This window comes from Quercus lobata, chromosome 6, assembly GCF_001633185.2.
Source record: "Quercus lobata isolate SW786 chromosome 6, ValleyOak3.0 Primary Assembly, whole genome shotgun sequence".
Taxonomy (NCBI): Eukaryota; Viridiplantae; Streptophyta; class Magnoliopsida; order Fagales; family Fagaceae; genus Quercus; species Quercus lobata.
In genome coordinates, this window is record NC_044909.1 from 17,718,149 (window position 1) to 17,734,974 (window position 16,826).

Genomic DNA, 16,826 nt, shown 5'->3' on the forward strand with positions numbered 1-16,826 from the left:
AGCCAAAGGGGGAGATTGTAAGGTTGAATTTAATCAACCATCTTATTGGCTTTATTCCATGCCAAATTTGCTTGTATTTCAACATTTAGTAACCCTGTATTTAGGTGGGTTTGTTGTAAGGGTAATGAGTGAGATAGAGTGTTGATTGCTCAAGAGTGTGCAAGAAAACAGAGACTCGCGGCTTGATCTCGTGGGTGACTCGCGGCTGTAAGCCGCTAGATGCAACACACGTGCCAAGCATGCTAGAAGATGAACAGTCATATTAGCTGGAGCATTACAGGACAAAACAGGACAACTGGCCATACGGTTATCTCGCGACTGGATCTCGCGACTCAGTCAAGTCGCGAGGCCAAGCCGCGAGCCACTCCTGTTTTGAAAAACCTAATGTTTCACATTCTCCTCTCTCCTCAGTATAAATACCCCTTATACCCACAAATGAAAGAGAGCTTCCAGAGAGAATTTTGAGAGAGAAACCCTAGAGTAAAACAAGATTGATTCACCTACAATCTATACATTAAAGTCTCTTCAAATTCCTCAACTCTCTTCCTCTCCATTGTCAAACCCTTGAGAGGCATTTTACCAAAACCTTGTTCTCACCATATTCATTACTATAAGAGGGCTGTTTGGTGTTCTGGGAAGCAGTTAGGAAGGAACCAATCTACATTGGTTGATGCTATGGTCTAGAAGCGGAATCCGGGAAACTAGAAAAGAAAAATGTTCAGCGCAACCTCGTTGGAGCAAGAAGCTTGGAGGGCTTAGGTGCACTGGGTAGATTAGGCTTGGAGGGTCTATTGTTGTCCATGTATCCCAACTACATTTTCTAGTGGATTGTTTACCGTTTGGAGGGCGGCGGAGAGGTTTTACGCCGAGGGTTTCAGTTTCCTCTTCGATAACACATCGTGTGTTGTCTTTGTGTTTGCATCTTCCTTCCCTTTTATCTTTGCCTTTTATTATCTGCTATGGGTTGTGATTTTAATTTGGCTTAGATAGTTTTTCCAATTCTATATTATAGCTTTTGTTCATTTTCCGCACACAAGTTGTTCGACATAACGTTTGAATTGGTTAATTTGTAAATTGGGGGTCTAAACGTTCAAGGGTGTTTTTACACTATTTTAACTTTCACGTCCACTTACAACAGATAATATTGGACTTTCAATTGCACTAACTATGGCAGTAATCATGATCTCCCCAATAACTCAGAGCTATAAATAGGAGAAGCTGGGGAAGAAATGGGGGTTGAGAGAAAAGAGAGAGAAAACAGTCATTCAAGAAGGAAGAGAGAATATCACTTTGAGTCTCTATGCCGAGAACGACCCAAAGTAGGAAATCCTAAAGCCTACCTTATAAATAAGTTGTGAGCCCAAGTGAGGTTAAGCCCAACAGTCTCATTTCCGGCGCGCACAAATGGTTATAAGATTTTAATTGTATATGTGTTAAGTGATTCATTATGTGCTTTCATACTATATTTGCTACTTTTAAGTATCTTTGAAATTTCAAAATACTTGTACTTAGCTTGACTCTTTTCTATTGTATATTATATATAATTGCTTCTTGAGCTGTGTGGCTTACTCATTCATTTACAACTTTCAAATTAAGGATTAACTAATAGAGGAATTTTCAGAGAGCTTGTTAAAGTGCAAGGATAGAACTTTAGAGTAATTATACAACTTCAATAGTGATTGCCATTGCTAATAGGATTTTTTTTTTTCTTTTTTAAGATTTTAGGATGTTTAGAGTTTCTTTCCAATTATGGGCATTTATTGATTTAAAAGTTTTATTTGAGAGCCTGATTTTTTTTTTTTTTTTTTGGAGTGTTATAATATTATGGAAGTTAGTAATTTTAATTGACATATGCTAGATCAATAAATCAGTCATTCATCTAAATTCATATTTAGGGAGAGATTTCAATATATGTTAACTTAATTTATAATGCAAGTGTGTGTTGTGTGAATACGTACTAAGTCTTACATTGGGCATATACTAGAGTGATATGAGTTTAATTAACAATTAGATTGTAACCACATGTATATAGATGTGAGACATTTACAACAACCATGACTAAATGCATATTAAAATTTTACCAAGTTTATATATAATATATGTAATGTTCTACATTTGAAAATATAAAATAACTACTAATAAAATATATATAAATTTATTTGTAACAAATGAAAAAAAAAAATCATTTAAATTGTTATCCATGAAATTCTTAATTTTAGTTTATCCAACCACTATTATAATAATAATAATAATAATAATAATGATGATGATGATGATGATACCACTATTTGTGTGTGTATATATATATAGTCATTTTTTGATATAAATATAAAGGTAAATTACAAATTACACCCCTGAAGTTTGGGGTTGACTGGATTTTACACCCCAAAGTTTCATAAACTTGATTTTACACCCTGTAGTTTGATTCTGTTAGCAATTCACACCCCACAATTAGTTTTTGCTGTTAAGTGACACATATGCATGCTAACGTGTTTTATTTTTGCCAAATCAACACCAAAAATAAAAACTTACCTGGCACTATACAAACGGTACCGTTTTCCCTAAGCTAAAAAAAATAAAATAAAAAATAATAAAAAATCCAATCCTAAAACTACACCGTTTCAACCTAATTCTAAAATCTTAAATCAGTGAATCCCTATTCCCGTTCATCTGAGCACGCCTCATCTGAGCGGCCACAGCAACTCGGGTAGCGGCGGCGGCGGCTCTTATGAACCCAAGCAGCGATGGCAGCTCTAAGAAGCCACATCGACGGTAAAACCAAATAAACCCGAGCTGCTCTTCTCGTGTGTTTGATTTTTTGATTGGGTTTGGTGGGGGGTTTTGTATAAATGTTTGGGTGATTGATTTGTTGCTGGAACCTCATATGATTTAAACTCATTGTACAACTTGCATCTTTATTGAAACTATGTGTTTATGGTGAAGTTTTTTTTCTTTGATTTTTTTTTTTGGGTTTCTGTATCACTTGAATTTTTTTTTTTTTTTTTTTTGATAGGTATTCTGTATCACTTGAATATTGTTGATTGGGATTAGTTTTGTATTATTTTGTTGTCAATGGATTATAATATTGTTGGTTGTATTTTGTCTTGTTCTGGTTACTTTATTGATCTTTATTTTTGGTGGGTCAACTTGTTGGATGATGATTAGTTGTATGTATTGTCTGGTGTAAAATAATGTGTATTTTTTATTAGTAAATTGACCGAGTGCAATGGTTGTGGTCCAAGTGAGCAATACATGTGTTGTGCTTTGTGCCTCATATCTACATGAATGTTTTGTTGCATTTATGTGTGTATTATATTTTAGTAATATATTAATTAAAGGTTATATTTTAGTAATGCATTTATACGATTGTGCAGGGCATTGAATATGGATCAACCATTTGATATGTGTATACATCATGGAGGGGTATTCATTACGCATAGTGATACACATGTTGAATATGTTAGAGGGATTGAATCAAGGGTTTCTTATGTTGATATTGACACTCTTGCTGTTTTTTATATGCCTAAGTATGCCAAAAATCTTGGTATTACAAATGTAAAAGAATTTCTTTACCAGATTCCTCAAATGGAACTTCATAATGGCTTATGTTTATTGAATAAAGATGGTGATGTTAGGGCCCTACGTGACTGGTTAGAATTTGCACCTGAAAAGTTAATACACATATGTGAAGCATGTTGAACAAGCTTTTGAGGAACAAGTTGATGAGGATCAAGGTAATGAATGTGATGATGAGCATGAGTGTTATAAAGAAGTTGATGAAGGGGTTGGAGTAGATGACAATTTTTTTGATGAGGACTATGCTGATTTGGTAGATGACAGTGAATTTGATAGATATGAAAAACCATCCTCCCCTATTAACCCATCCTCCCACATTGTCTCAACCACTCACATTGTCCCATCCACTTTTTATGACCAATCCAACCTAAACCCTTATGAGAAAAAAAAAACATCAAATTGGGCACCCACTTGCTTTAATGATGAGGAGCATGATATAAGAAGTGGGGAAAGTGATTATGGGCACTCTGATGTCTTGTGCACACCTGTCAACTCTAAGGATGATGAAGAGCACCCCAAGTACACTAAATTTAGGGCTGAAGTGGATATGCCCAACCCCGTTTTTGAGAAGGGGATGTTGTTTAGTGACCACAAGGAATTTAAGAGGGCTGTGCAATCTTATAGAATCAAACATGGATATCCATTGTTAATTGGTAAGAATGAGGCTCGCAAGGTGAGTTACAAATGTGAAAATTGTGAGTGGTATATTTATGCCTCATAGGACCGTGAAGAAAACTCTTTGCTAGTGAAAACCTATTATGGAAAACATACATGTTCTAGGGCTTTTCATAGTAGGATGGTGTCTGCAAGGTGGATTGCAGTTACATGGCTAAAGGTGTTTAGAGGGAGACCTAATATTAAGAGTGTTGAGATAAAGGAAGGTATAATGAGTCAATTTCAAGTAGATATATCCTTGGACAAAGCCTTTAGGTCTAGGCAGATTGCATTGGAGATGCTTAAAGGAAGGTTTTCCTAACAGATTGAAAGAGCTAGAGATTATTGTGAAGAGCTGAGATCTTCTAATCCAGGCACCACAACTAAAATTACTTTACACATACCCACATTGCACTTCAAACGAATGTATGTGTGTCTAGCTGCTTGTACAACTAGATTTATGGATGAATGTAGGCCAATTATTAGTCTTGATGCTTGTCATTTAAGAGGGTTTTTGAAGGGGCAACTACTAGCAGCTGTTGGAATTGATGGGAATGATGGGATGTACCCAATAGCATTGTTGTTTGTGAGGGCGAGAACAAGGACAGTTGGTCATGGTTTTTGGAGTTGTTGTTAGTTGATATTGGTCCTGTGAGGGAACATGGCTGGACCTTTATTTCTGATCAACAGAAGGTATGTAGGACCTAGAAGTGGTAGATATGGAAAAGGAGCTGGAGCTGGAAAAGGAATTGGAAGTGGATCAAGAGTTGGTAGTTTGTAGGACCTTTGATTGTTAGAACCTTTTGTGGTTATTGTTTTATAAAGCTGCCCATAAGCTTATTTGATGGTGTTACTAGAAAAAAATAACTTATTATTAGGCCCTTTGGTTTGGCAAACTTTGATAGTCACTATTTTGTAAAGCTTTCATAAGCTTATTATTCTAGTCATGTTGGACATGAGCAGAAAAAAATATAGCAGCATATTTCAGTCATATTTCTGCATATTTCAGTCATGTTTCTGCATATTTCTCATAGACTGATGCAGAAAAGATGTGGTTTTGGTAAACTTCTTCTAAGTTTTAAGTCAAGAGCAACAGCCACATTACACACAGGTCAGCCAATTTCCATTATAATAAACAATATTCTAATAAGAGACAAAATCAAGTGACAATTTCCTTTGCAAGAAATGCATTTCAATTTCCATTACAATATAATAAAGCCAATGGCTATTACAATTGTCATTACATTAAATAAGATAAGAAACTATATACAATTGACCTTTTGCATTCACTAAATACACTAAAATGACCACCACAACAACAAACCAACTTCTACAATTTAGGTTCTCTCGGAGAAGCTGCTACCTCTACAATTTTACTTCTTCCCATTTCAAGATTGTCAGTTTGCAAGAGATAAGAGGCACATGTATAGCTGATCATGAATCTATGGAACAGTGGAAAATTTGAAGGGTCCTGGACATGAGAACACCAACTGATAATGAATCTATGGCATAGTGGAAAATTTCACTTCTTCAATTGTTCTAATGCTGCTGGATGCATGTTTCCAATGGCAAAATTAAAAGATTCTCCTGAAGGGCAATACATGTCTTCCTTTGGGTGGAAGATACATTGTCTACCTGTGACCAAATAAATATAATTTGGCAATTAGAAAATGAAGCAAGACTTAAAGTAGTCAGATTAATGCTTGATAATTTTACCCCAACATAAGGATGGCTGCCTCTGAATTATGCATGTTTCATTTGTCTTTATCATTAAACTTTTTTGTTTGATTCAAACATAAGCATCTACAATAATGGTGAACAATTAGGAATTAACTCAGCTTAGTTATGTGAGAAGATGATAAAATGATTTAGACTATTATATCTCATAATAATCCACAACTTCTATAGAATGACAAAAGATCTCAAGTAAAATAGTAGCCCAAATCACCATAGGAATATAAGATTATTATTGTTGTTGTTCCTCAACCTTTCATCTGCATATCTTGAATACACACAATTCTGCAACTGTAATCGCCGGAGTCAGTGAAGCCTAGACATATTGCATATGTTCTTAATCATTTGTGGGACCTAACTCCAATTTTTGTTCGTAGTGTAAGCCAATGCATCAAAAAGAAGCACAATCATGAAAGCATAATGAAGAAACTCAGCAAACCCAATAAATGACTCCTAAATTCATGGATATTGACAACAGTAAGGAACAACAAAACAAAAAAAATTCAATGCCCCAGACTGCAATGGCCAATGTCAATCCCAAAACAGCATAACAAGATGAAAATAAAACCAACCCAGGAAGAGAAATTGCTCACCAAGTACGTAAATAACAAAAATACAGCATAATGAGAAAGTACAACAGAACCTAGAAACTCACTATCGCCGAGGCTCCCTGGGTTCACAAGAGCCGATGGGTTTGTGGGGTTTGGGTTTGGTCTGTTTGGGTTCACACGTGCAATTGAAGCTAGGGGGTCTAGACGTCGCCCCCGAGGCAGCCTGGAGCCTTCAACGCCGCCGTTGCCGCCACCTAGGATGAAGGGTTTGGGTTCATGAGAATGGTGAGATCCCTGAGTTGTTCGTGAGTCCTTGTTTTTAGATTTTAGAACTTTGCTTGAAACTGTGTCGTTTATGGAGATATGCAAGAAGTTAAGTTTAGGCTTAAAACTACATAGTTTTGATGCATGCTAACTCTTTGCTTGGTCATCATTAAAACGACATAGTTTTGGTGTTGATTTAGCAAAAATAAAACAGATTAGCATGCATATGTGTCACTTAACGGCGAAAACTATCCGTGGGGTGTGAATTGTTAACGGAATCAAACTACAGGGTGTAAAATCAAGTTTCTGAAACTTTGGAGTATAAAATTTAGTCACCCCCAAACTTTAGGGGTGTAATTTGCAATTTACCCTAAATATAACATATATATATATATATATATATTTATATGACTATTGTTTTTCCTTAGGTCAAGCAAAATTGGGTCCTAATAGCTATATCTTATCTAGAATAACAATGATGTGATTATGTAGAGTTTATAAACTACATAATCCTAGGTAAATCCTAGACTAACTCAATAATAATTTGCTTGTTAAGCACATAGACCACAATATCCTTTTTTTTTTTTTTTTTTTTTTTTTGAGAAGATAGACTACAATATGTTTGAGTACGTTACAAAACAAACAAGTACATGAATTATTGGGCCTTAGCCAATGATATCTCTAACACGTACGATTAAACGTAAAAACTTAGGAAAAGTCATAATAACAAATACACTACGCTGAATTTGACCGAGTCGTTTACTTGCTTCTTTTTTATTGCTTTGTCCAACACGACTCAACCAGTACTCACCGAATTCACATTTGAAATTTGAAAGAAAACACAGTTGCTACGTTTCTGTGCTAGAAAACACCAAACCTTAAGGGTTGTCACTACTGTCGTTTGTTATTTTCCCCATTAAAAATGCTTTGAAGTCAATTTGAAGAAGTTTTATGAAGCAGAGTTTCGATTTTTCTAAAAGGAATGTCGAATTATTGCGTTATTAGGTGGCTATATGCCAATTAGATACCAGAGTTTATTCTAATTTTCTTGGCTCAGCTCTCATTATATATTCCTCCCTCTGTTGTATAATTGTGTTCACCATCTCCGACACAACTACACCCCTAACCACCACACCCTTAGCTCGAGTTAAAATACGTTTCTCCGATCTTAGTTATAGACCTCTTCCTTTTTTTTTTTTTATCTTTTCTTCCTGATACAGTATAATCCTAAGCAGTTGATTGCTTGTTGGTTCGGGAGGTTGATTGCTCGTTAATTTTGCACCACTCATAATCAGGTAATTATATTACTTTCTAGTTTTCTACTACATACTTCGGTTATACAAATAATTTGATAGTTATAATGGGAAAAAGAGATTTTAATCCTAGTCATTTTAGAAAGACTAAGAGATAACTGTGCTATGAACCTTATCATAGTCCTTTCATGAGTGAATTTCATACTTTTGTTATACAAATAATTTGATAGTTATAATGGGAGAGAGATTTAACCTTAGCTAATCATCTTAAAAATATCAAAAGGTAACTGTGCTATGAACCTTATCACAGTCATTTCTTGAGTAAATTTCATACTTTTGTTATACAAATAATTGATAATTATAATAAGAGAAAGAGATTTTAACCTTAATCGTTTTAGAAAGATTAAGAGGTGACTGTACTATGAACTTTATCAGAGTCATTTCTTGAGTGAATTTCATAGTAGAGAGAAAAGTAAATAATTTTTCTTTGACCATAAAAACAGTTGAAGTTTTGTTAATTTAAATAAATATATACCTTCCATAAAAACTAATATATTTGAAAAGCTGCATATGATTTTCATAAAACTGATTTTTTTAGTTTCCAGTAGAAAGGGTGCTTTGGATTTGTTTTTTTCTTTTGCAATCAACCAATGGAAAACTAAACTATTTTAGAGTAGTGAGGTATGGAGGAGAGACTCTTCCAGGATTCTACATCCTTGCCTTTGTGTTTAGAGTAGTAAGATAGGATTTGTTCTTTTTATTTTTATTTTTATTTTTTTTATAATTTGATAATTATAAATGAGAGAGGAAATTCCAAACCCTGATATATATATATATATATATATATATATATTTTTTTTTTCTATTCAATGATGTAATTCAATAGAAATTTATAATAATATGGTTTTCTAGTTTTCCTGATTTTCTAGTTTTCCTGATTTTCCAGATTTTCTTGTTTTCTACTAATGTTTTATTTATAATAGTATGGATTTTGGTTTTGATAATACGGGATTCTGAGTAATATTATATTATGAATGACATACATTAATATTTAATTATCCAAGAAAGTAAGTGCCCTTTCTCACCTTCACCGTCACATGCATAATAAAATATATTAAGAATGACATGCTCTCTTTTGTTTTAGAAGAACGAATGACATGCTCTTAAATAAACTATATGATAATTATATTCTTTGAGTTCCCTTTTTGTGAAGTTTATAGTTTCAAAGTCAATTCCGTTATTTACACGAAATCTTATTAGTCACCAAAAGATGATTAACGCCAAGATTTATGCAAAACATTTTATGTATTACTACGACCCGTTAACTATTTGAGTGATGAAAGAAATTGTTTTTCCGTGTCAACATATTTTATTTTTAAGGTCAACAAAAATTGATATAAAAAATATCTCTTTTTTTTTTTCAGATACTATTCCTATTCACTAAGAAATAAGTTTTTCACCAGGATCTACTAAAGTTTATTTCCCAAATTGAAAAGAAAATGAAAACAAAAAGGTGGAAAAAGTCAAATGATAGGTTTCCACACTAGTACATAACGTTTTTTTTTTTTTGGGCTAAGCCACTGGCCCACTAGTACATTACTTACCAAAGAAACATTCGTCCATCTGTTTGGATGTCTCATCAAACATGAGGGAGAAATACCTAATCCACCAACTGCCACAAAATGAAACCACAATTCTTTCTTCTTCTTCTCTTTTTTTTTTTTTTTTTGACAACAGAAACCACAATTCAAGCATACATTAGTAATTTATAAAACAAAATAGTAACAAATAATAAACAGTTCAGTTGATAGGTGCCCTTGTGATATTTATTAAATGACTATTTTAAGAAACTTTTGATGCATTTTTTATGGGCAATATAAAAAGTTGTAAAAAAAATTAATTACTTTTTTCTTTTCTTATAAAAAGTTTCTAAAAAATATTACCTAAATTAATACCTATAGGACATCCATTAACTTTTCACAATAATAAAATATGTATTTTATTTTATTTTTTACTCTTGGTTTTTGAGTTCTACATGAAAAATAATTAACATGTCTTCATTAATTTAATTAATAATATTTTTTCCTTATATAATAATAAATTAATAGTACATTTTTACAGTGGCGGTAAATTTAGACAAACTATCTTTTTCATTCATCTCATTTTTCTTTTCAATCAAAGAAATCAAAATATTTATTTCTCATCCTTCCACTTTTTTCATCATTTGTACCAAACACATATATATAAAAAGTTGTTAAAACAATTAATTCATTTTTTATTTTTTCATAAAAAGTTTCTAAAAATTCTTATTAAATCATTACCTTAAAGCATTTTTTAACTTTACCCTTATAAGAATGACATGCATTAAAATTTATTGGTCCAAAAAAGTAAGTGCTTTTTTTCCAAAGTAACATTCATTAATATTTAATATGAATAACATGTACTGAACTATTTTGTTGAAGCATAGAGTGGAGCATCTAGATTGGAAGTGAGGGTTTTAAATCCCCTTATGCTACTCTTAGGTTTGAAAAATAGTAGATATATCTATAATAAATTAGAGAATACATGGGCAATCACGATTGCCATACCAATTGTGTTAGAGAATTAATTTTCTATATAGTTTGTATCGTTCTTTTCTTTGGTTGATAGATGTTGATATCATTAGTTTATTCCTTGCATTTGAAGACCTTTATCTTGTTATGCAGGAAAACTTTCACCGACTGTTAAGAGGAATAAATACGAAATTTTGTGAAGATTTTTAGCCATGCCTAAAGAACTAGGAGTTCTAAATGCATTGGACAATGCAAAGACCCAATTGTATCATTTTACGGCAATTGTGGTTGCTGGAATGGGATTCTTTACTGATGCGTACGATCTTTTTTGCATTTCTCTTGTAACCAAGTTACTTGGCCGCATATACTACACAGTTCCAGGCTCACTAACACCAGGAACATTGCCTCCCAATGTAGCAGACTCTGTGAATGGTGTCGCATTTTGTGGTACCTTCGCTGGGCAGCTCTTCTTCGGTTGGCTTGGTGACAAGTTAGGCCGCAAAAAGGTCTATGGATTAACCCTTCTTCTCATGGTTATTTGTGCGATAGCCTCGGGGCTCTCTTTTGGACATTCCGCAAAGGGTGTCATCGCCACATTGTGTTTCTTCCGATTCTGGCTTGGCTTTGGTATTGGTGGTGATTATCCCCTTTCTGCTACGATCATGTCTGAATACGCTAATAAAAGGACTCGTGGAGCATTTATTGCCGCTGTTTTTGCTATGCAAGGGTTTGGAAATTTGACCGGTGGAATTGTTGCTTTAATAGTTTCAAGTGCCTTTGATCGTGCGTACAAGGCTCCCCCATATGAACAAAATGCATCAGCATCTGTGCCAGCCCAAGCTGATTACGTTTGGCGCATAATTGTAATGGTTGGAGCTCTCCCTGCAGCCCTCACTTACTATTGGCGTATGAAAATGCCTGAGACAGCTCGTTATACTGCATTAGTTGCCAAGAATGCACAGCAGGCTGCCAAAGACATGTCTAAGGTATTACAAGTGGATCTCGTATCAGGACAAGACAAGTCAGAGATAGAGATACTTGCTCAAGATGATCGTAATTCCTTTGGTTTGTTCACAAAGGAATTCGCGAAACGCCACGGGCTTCACTTGGTCGGAACTGCTGTTTGTTGGTTCTTGTTGGACATTGCCTTCTATAGCCAAAATCTATTCCAAAAGGATATCTTTAGCGCTATTGGTTGGATTCCAGCTGCAAAAACAATGAGTGCTATTCAAGAGGTTTATACAGTTGCAAGAGCTCAAACACTAATAGTAATGTGTGGTCTAATTCCTGGGTATTGGTTTACAGTGGCCTTCATTGATATTTTGGGACGGTTCGCAATCCAATTGATGGGGTTCTTTTTCATGACAGTCTTCATGTTTGCTCTTGCTATCCCTTACCATCACTGGACCCTAAAGGAAAACCGAATTGGGTTCATTGTGATGTACTCCCTTACCTTCTTCTTTGCAAATTTTGGACCAAATTCAACCACATTTATTGTACCAGCAGAAATATTTCCTGCAAGGCTTAGGTCCACATGTCATGGAATATCAGCCGCAGCTGGAAAGGCTGGTGCAATAGTTGGGGCCTTTGGGTTTTTGTATGCTGCACAAAGCACGGACCCAACACAAACTGATGCAGGATACCCACCAGGTATTGGAGTAAAGAATACACTCATTGTGCTTGGCTGCATCAACTTCTTTGGAATGTTGTTTACCTTCTTGGTGCCAGAATCCAAGGGAAAATCGCTCGAGGAATTGTCGGGAGAGAATGAGGAGGAAAGTGGAGAGACAGAGGAGCCTCAGACCTCCTCTAGGACTGTTCCTGTTTGATTTGGTCAGCTTATTTACCACAAAAGTTCATACAACTTTGTCAATATGCAATATAGTGCAAACCAAGAATGATGTGGATTTTTTCTTCGGAGGCAAATTAATTCTCTAGTCGCAAATTGCTCTTGGTTTCCAATTTTTTTTTTTTTTTTTTTTTTTTTTTTAAATTTGCGTGTGGATGAATTTTCAAATTAATAAGTTGGAATCATTTCATTGTTATTTTATCTCAAAGCATATATTACATTAAGGTTGCCTATGGCTTCTGCTAAAATTAAACTTACTACAACACAATTCCATTTAAGAATACTAATTAAAATATGAACATTTTGTCTTCATCGTCAAGCAAAAACGATCAATAATATAGGAAGTTGACTTAAGCATGTTGCATACAGCACTGTGATTTTTGTTTGCATTATGTGTCAAGTAATCTAAGCTAATCACAAAATTATGTTTGGGTGACTAGAATTAAAGTTAGTATGTAAGTTGAATCATCTTATATATATATATTCGACTCTCCCCCACCCAAAAGTAGAATGGATAGAAGAAGAGGAGGGTGGAGGGTTGTGTTGTATCAAGGCCAGTGGCTCATCAATAAGGAACTCTAGTTTCTCTCATCATAACCTCTATAGAAGCAGGAAGCAAAATGTAAAATCTTTTTTTTTGGGGGGGGGGGGGGGGGGGGGGCGCAAGACTGGTTGCACCAAACCCAACAAGATATTAAGTATTAGATACATATCAACATCCTATCAGGTACAATACACATGATAAACAGAGACTGTTTCCATTTTTTATCGGCTTCTATTTTCTAATACCTACTTCCTTTTGGCTGCATCCATAATTAACTGAAAAGCTGCTTTAAAAACCTAATCCTCCATTATTTTAAGATTGTGTTGACTCATATATGTATATATATATATATATATATATATGTGTGTGTGTCAATATTTAAATCCCCAATACCCACCTCCCCTAGATCATTATCAACTTTTTGGTGATACATGTTAGCATGGGAACGTGCTATACACTTACTGGTTGTAATGCTACATTATTTTGACATTGGCCTGAGGTTTATCACCCCACACACACGTATAAATCACTGATACCCAAAACCCACTTCTCTAGATCATATTCAAAAATTAATAGTGAAAGTTCAATAAGTGTATAAAACACCTTGAACGTTTAGACCTCCAATTTACAAATTACCAATTCAAGTGTGCGGAAAATGAACATAAGCTTAATACATAATTGATAAACAATCTAAATCAAATAAAATCACATCCACAGCAGAAATTAAATGGGAAAGATTAAGAGAAGAAAGATGCAAACACAAGGACAACACTCGATGTGTTATCGAAGAGGAAACCAAAGCCCTCAGCGTAAAACCTCTCTACTGCCCTCCAAGCGGTAAACAATCCACTAAAGAATGTAGTTGGGATACATGAACAGCAGAAGACCCTCCAAGCCTAATCTACCCAATTTACCTAAGCCCTCCAAGCTCCTACTCCAACGAGGTTACACCGAACCTATTTCTTCTTTAGCCTGCCAGATTCCACTACTTGACCATAGCATCTACCAATATGAAATTGGTCCCTTCTTAACTGCTTATCAAACACCAAATGGCCTCTTCACATATATAGGTATGGTGAGAAAAGGTTTTGGTAATGTACCTCTCAAGGATTTGACAATGGAGAGGAAGAGAGTAGAGGAATTTGAAGAGTCTCTATATGAAGATTGTGGATGAATCAATCTTGTTTTTCTCTAGGGTTTATCTCTCAAAATTCTCTCTAGAAGCTCTCTCAATATCGTAGGAATAAGGGTATATATATAGTAGGGTGAGAAGGAATGTGAAAAGTCAGTTTTTCCCAAACAGGATGTTCTGGCGACTTGACCTCGTGACTGGGTTGAGTCACGAGTTCAAGCCACGAGCTAACGGCCTGGTCAGCCTGGGACTTTTGTCCTGTAGTACAACAGCTAGTGCGACTCTTCAGCTTCTGGCATGCTTGGCACGTGTGTAACTTTCTGGCAACTTGTAAGTCGCGAGCCACTCACGAGATCCAGTCGTGAGTCCTTGCTACTTTGCACAATCTTGAGCATTTCTTCACACTCTCTCACACACTACCCTTACATGATTCCCACCTAAATACAGAGTTACTAATTGTTAAAATACAAGCAAATTTGGCAGGGAATAAAGCCAACAAGATGGTTGATAAAATTCAACCTTACAAATAGTTTTTAGTTGATGGAAAATGAAAGTTCAAAAACGTGTAAAAACACCTTTGAACGTTTAGACCCCCAAATAACAACTTAATCAATTCAAGCAATATGTCAAACAACTAGTGTGCGGAAACTTAACATATGCTATCATACGAAATTGATTAAATACTATCTAAGCCATAACAAAATAAAATCCACAGCAGATAATTTAAAGGCAAAGATAGAGGAAGGAAGATGCAAACACAAAGACAACACGCAATGTGTTATCGAAGAGGAAACCGAAGTCCTCGGCGAAAAACCTCTCCGCCGCCCTCCAAGCGGTAATCAATCCACTAGAAAATATAGTTGGGATACAAGGACAGCAATAGACCCTCCAAGCCTAATCTACCCAGTGCACCTAAGCCCTCCAAGCTTCTTGCTCCAACGAGGTTGCGCCGAACATTTTTCTTTTCTAGCTTTCCGGATTCCGCTACTAGACCGTAGCATCAACCAATGAAGATTGGTTCCTTCCTAACTGCTTCCCAGAAATCCAAACAACAGACTCACAATGATGATGATGGTGAGAACCTGGTTTGGTATAATGCCTCTCAAGGATTTGACACTGGAGAGGAAGAGAGTTGAGGAATTTGAAGAGATTCTAAGGTAGAGATTGTGGGTGAAACAATCTGGTTTTTCTTTAGGGTTTCTCTCTCAAAATTCTCTCTGGAAGCTCTCTTTCAATCGTGGGTAATAGGGGTATTTATACTGGAGTGGAGAGGAATGTGAAATGTCAGGTTTTTACAAAACAGGGGTGGCTTGCGGCTTGACCTCGCGGCTTGACTAAGTCGCGAGATCCAGTCGCGAGATAACCGTATGGCCAGTTGTCCTGTTTTGTCCTGTAGTGCTCCAGCTAGCATGACTGTTCATCTTCCAGCATGCTTGGCACGTGTGCAGCTTCTGGCGGCTTGCAGCCGCAAGTCACCCGCGAGTCCCAGCCGCGACACTCTGTTTTCTTGCACACTCTTGAGCAAACTTCACTCTATCTCACTCACTACCCTTACATCAAACCCACCTAAATACAGGGTTACTAAATGCTGAATTACAAACAAATTTGGCACGGAATAAAGCCAATAAGATGGTTGAATAAATTCAACCTTACAGAAAAAATAAGAGAACTGATGTAGAGTGTATTGTGAAATTGTATGTTAAATTAAATAAAGTAGTTTTTTGAGGTATTAAATACCAAAATTTTTAGCGTCACTAATGTGGATACTCTTAGAAGGGGTCTATGAAATTATATGGGTGTCTGCCCCAATTTTGACTCTTGTATTAGTATTCACAATAGGCGTATTAGTAATTATATGGTTAGAAAGAGAAATATCCATAGAGTTAGCCGATACTTATTCCCCAAATACCGTCATTGCTTCTTCTTCAGCAAAAGAAGTTCATGACCCGTAGGCCTTCTACCTCCATGTGGCTCACAAAAGAAGGAAAAAAAAAAAAAAAAAAAGTGTATACATGTTATGTATGAAACATAAAATAAAGTTAAATCACCTATAAATTAAGTATTTTTTTGGATTAGTTGTTTGTTGAAAGCTTATTTTGCTTATTCACTAACCATTGGCAAAAGAATAGTTGTAGTTAATTTTTTTTTTTTTTTTAATGACATTTAAAAGTTTTACATAAGTAAAAAAAAAATTAAAAAAATAAAAATTAGAATCAACGCAAACTCATACAATATAACATGTTAAGTCATGAAAATTAAATAATTAGGAAGAAAATATATAATAATTAATAGGAAAAAAACCTACTAATTTATCTTAGGATCCAACACTAAAAACATTTATATTTGAGAATTGCTTGTCAAAAATGCCGTTAGTACTTTCAATATAAAAACTTACATCTACAATATAAAAAATTAATATAATCTTAAGTATATGATCATACAATGAAAATTAGTTTAGTTTAAATTATAATATTAAATGCTTGAAGAACAGGTTGAGTTGGATATGATTGACTTGGTCAGGTTAAGTCAAAATCGGGTACTACTCAGAAACTTATCAAACTAAAATAGATTGTTATTCCTATTATCTATACCCTATTATCACATTCAAAATCAAGTAGAAAAGATAAACACAAAAATGAAATCCGTAATCAAATGTTTCATGGCCACCATGGTTGTTATGATCCTAGTATCTCATATGGATTAAGTATAAACTTAAT

The 16,826-nt window shown here is 34.9% G+C and overlaps 1 protein-coding gene across 1 annotated transcript; it reads left to right on the forward strand.

The window, feature by feature from the left end:
• The first annotated feature begins 7,654 nt into the window (after positions 1-7,654).
• On the forward strand, positions 7,655-12,868 carry LOC115993925 (probable inorganic phosphate transporter 1-3). The gene is made up of 2 exons (XM_031117918.1): positions 7,655-8,074; positions 10,738-12,868. Exon 2 carries the CDS (start codon positions 10,797-10,799, stop codon positions 12,411-12,413), a length of 1,617 nt encoding a protein of 538 aa, XP_030973778.1. The 5' UTR covers positions 7,655-8,074; positions 10,738-10,796; the 3' UTR covers positions 12,414-12,868.
• Positions 12,869-16,826: the final 3,958 nt, after the last annotated feature.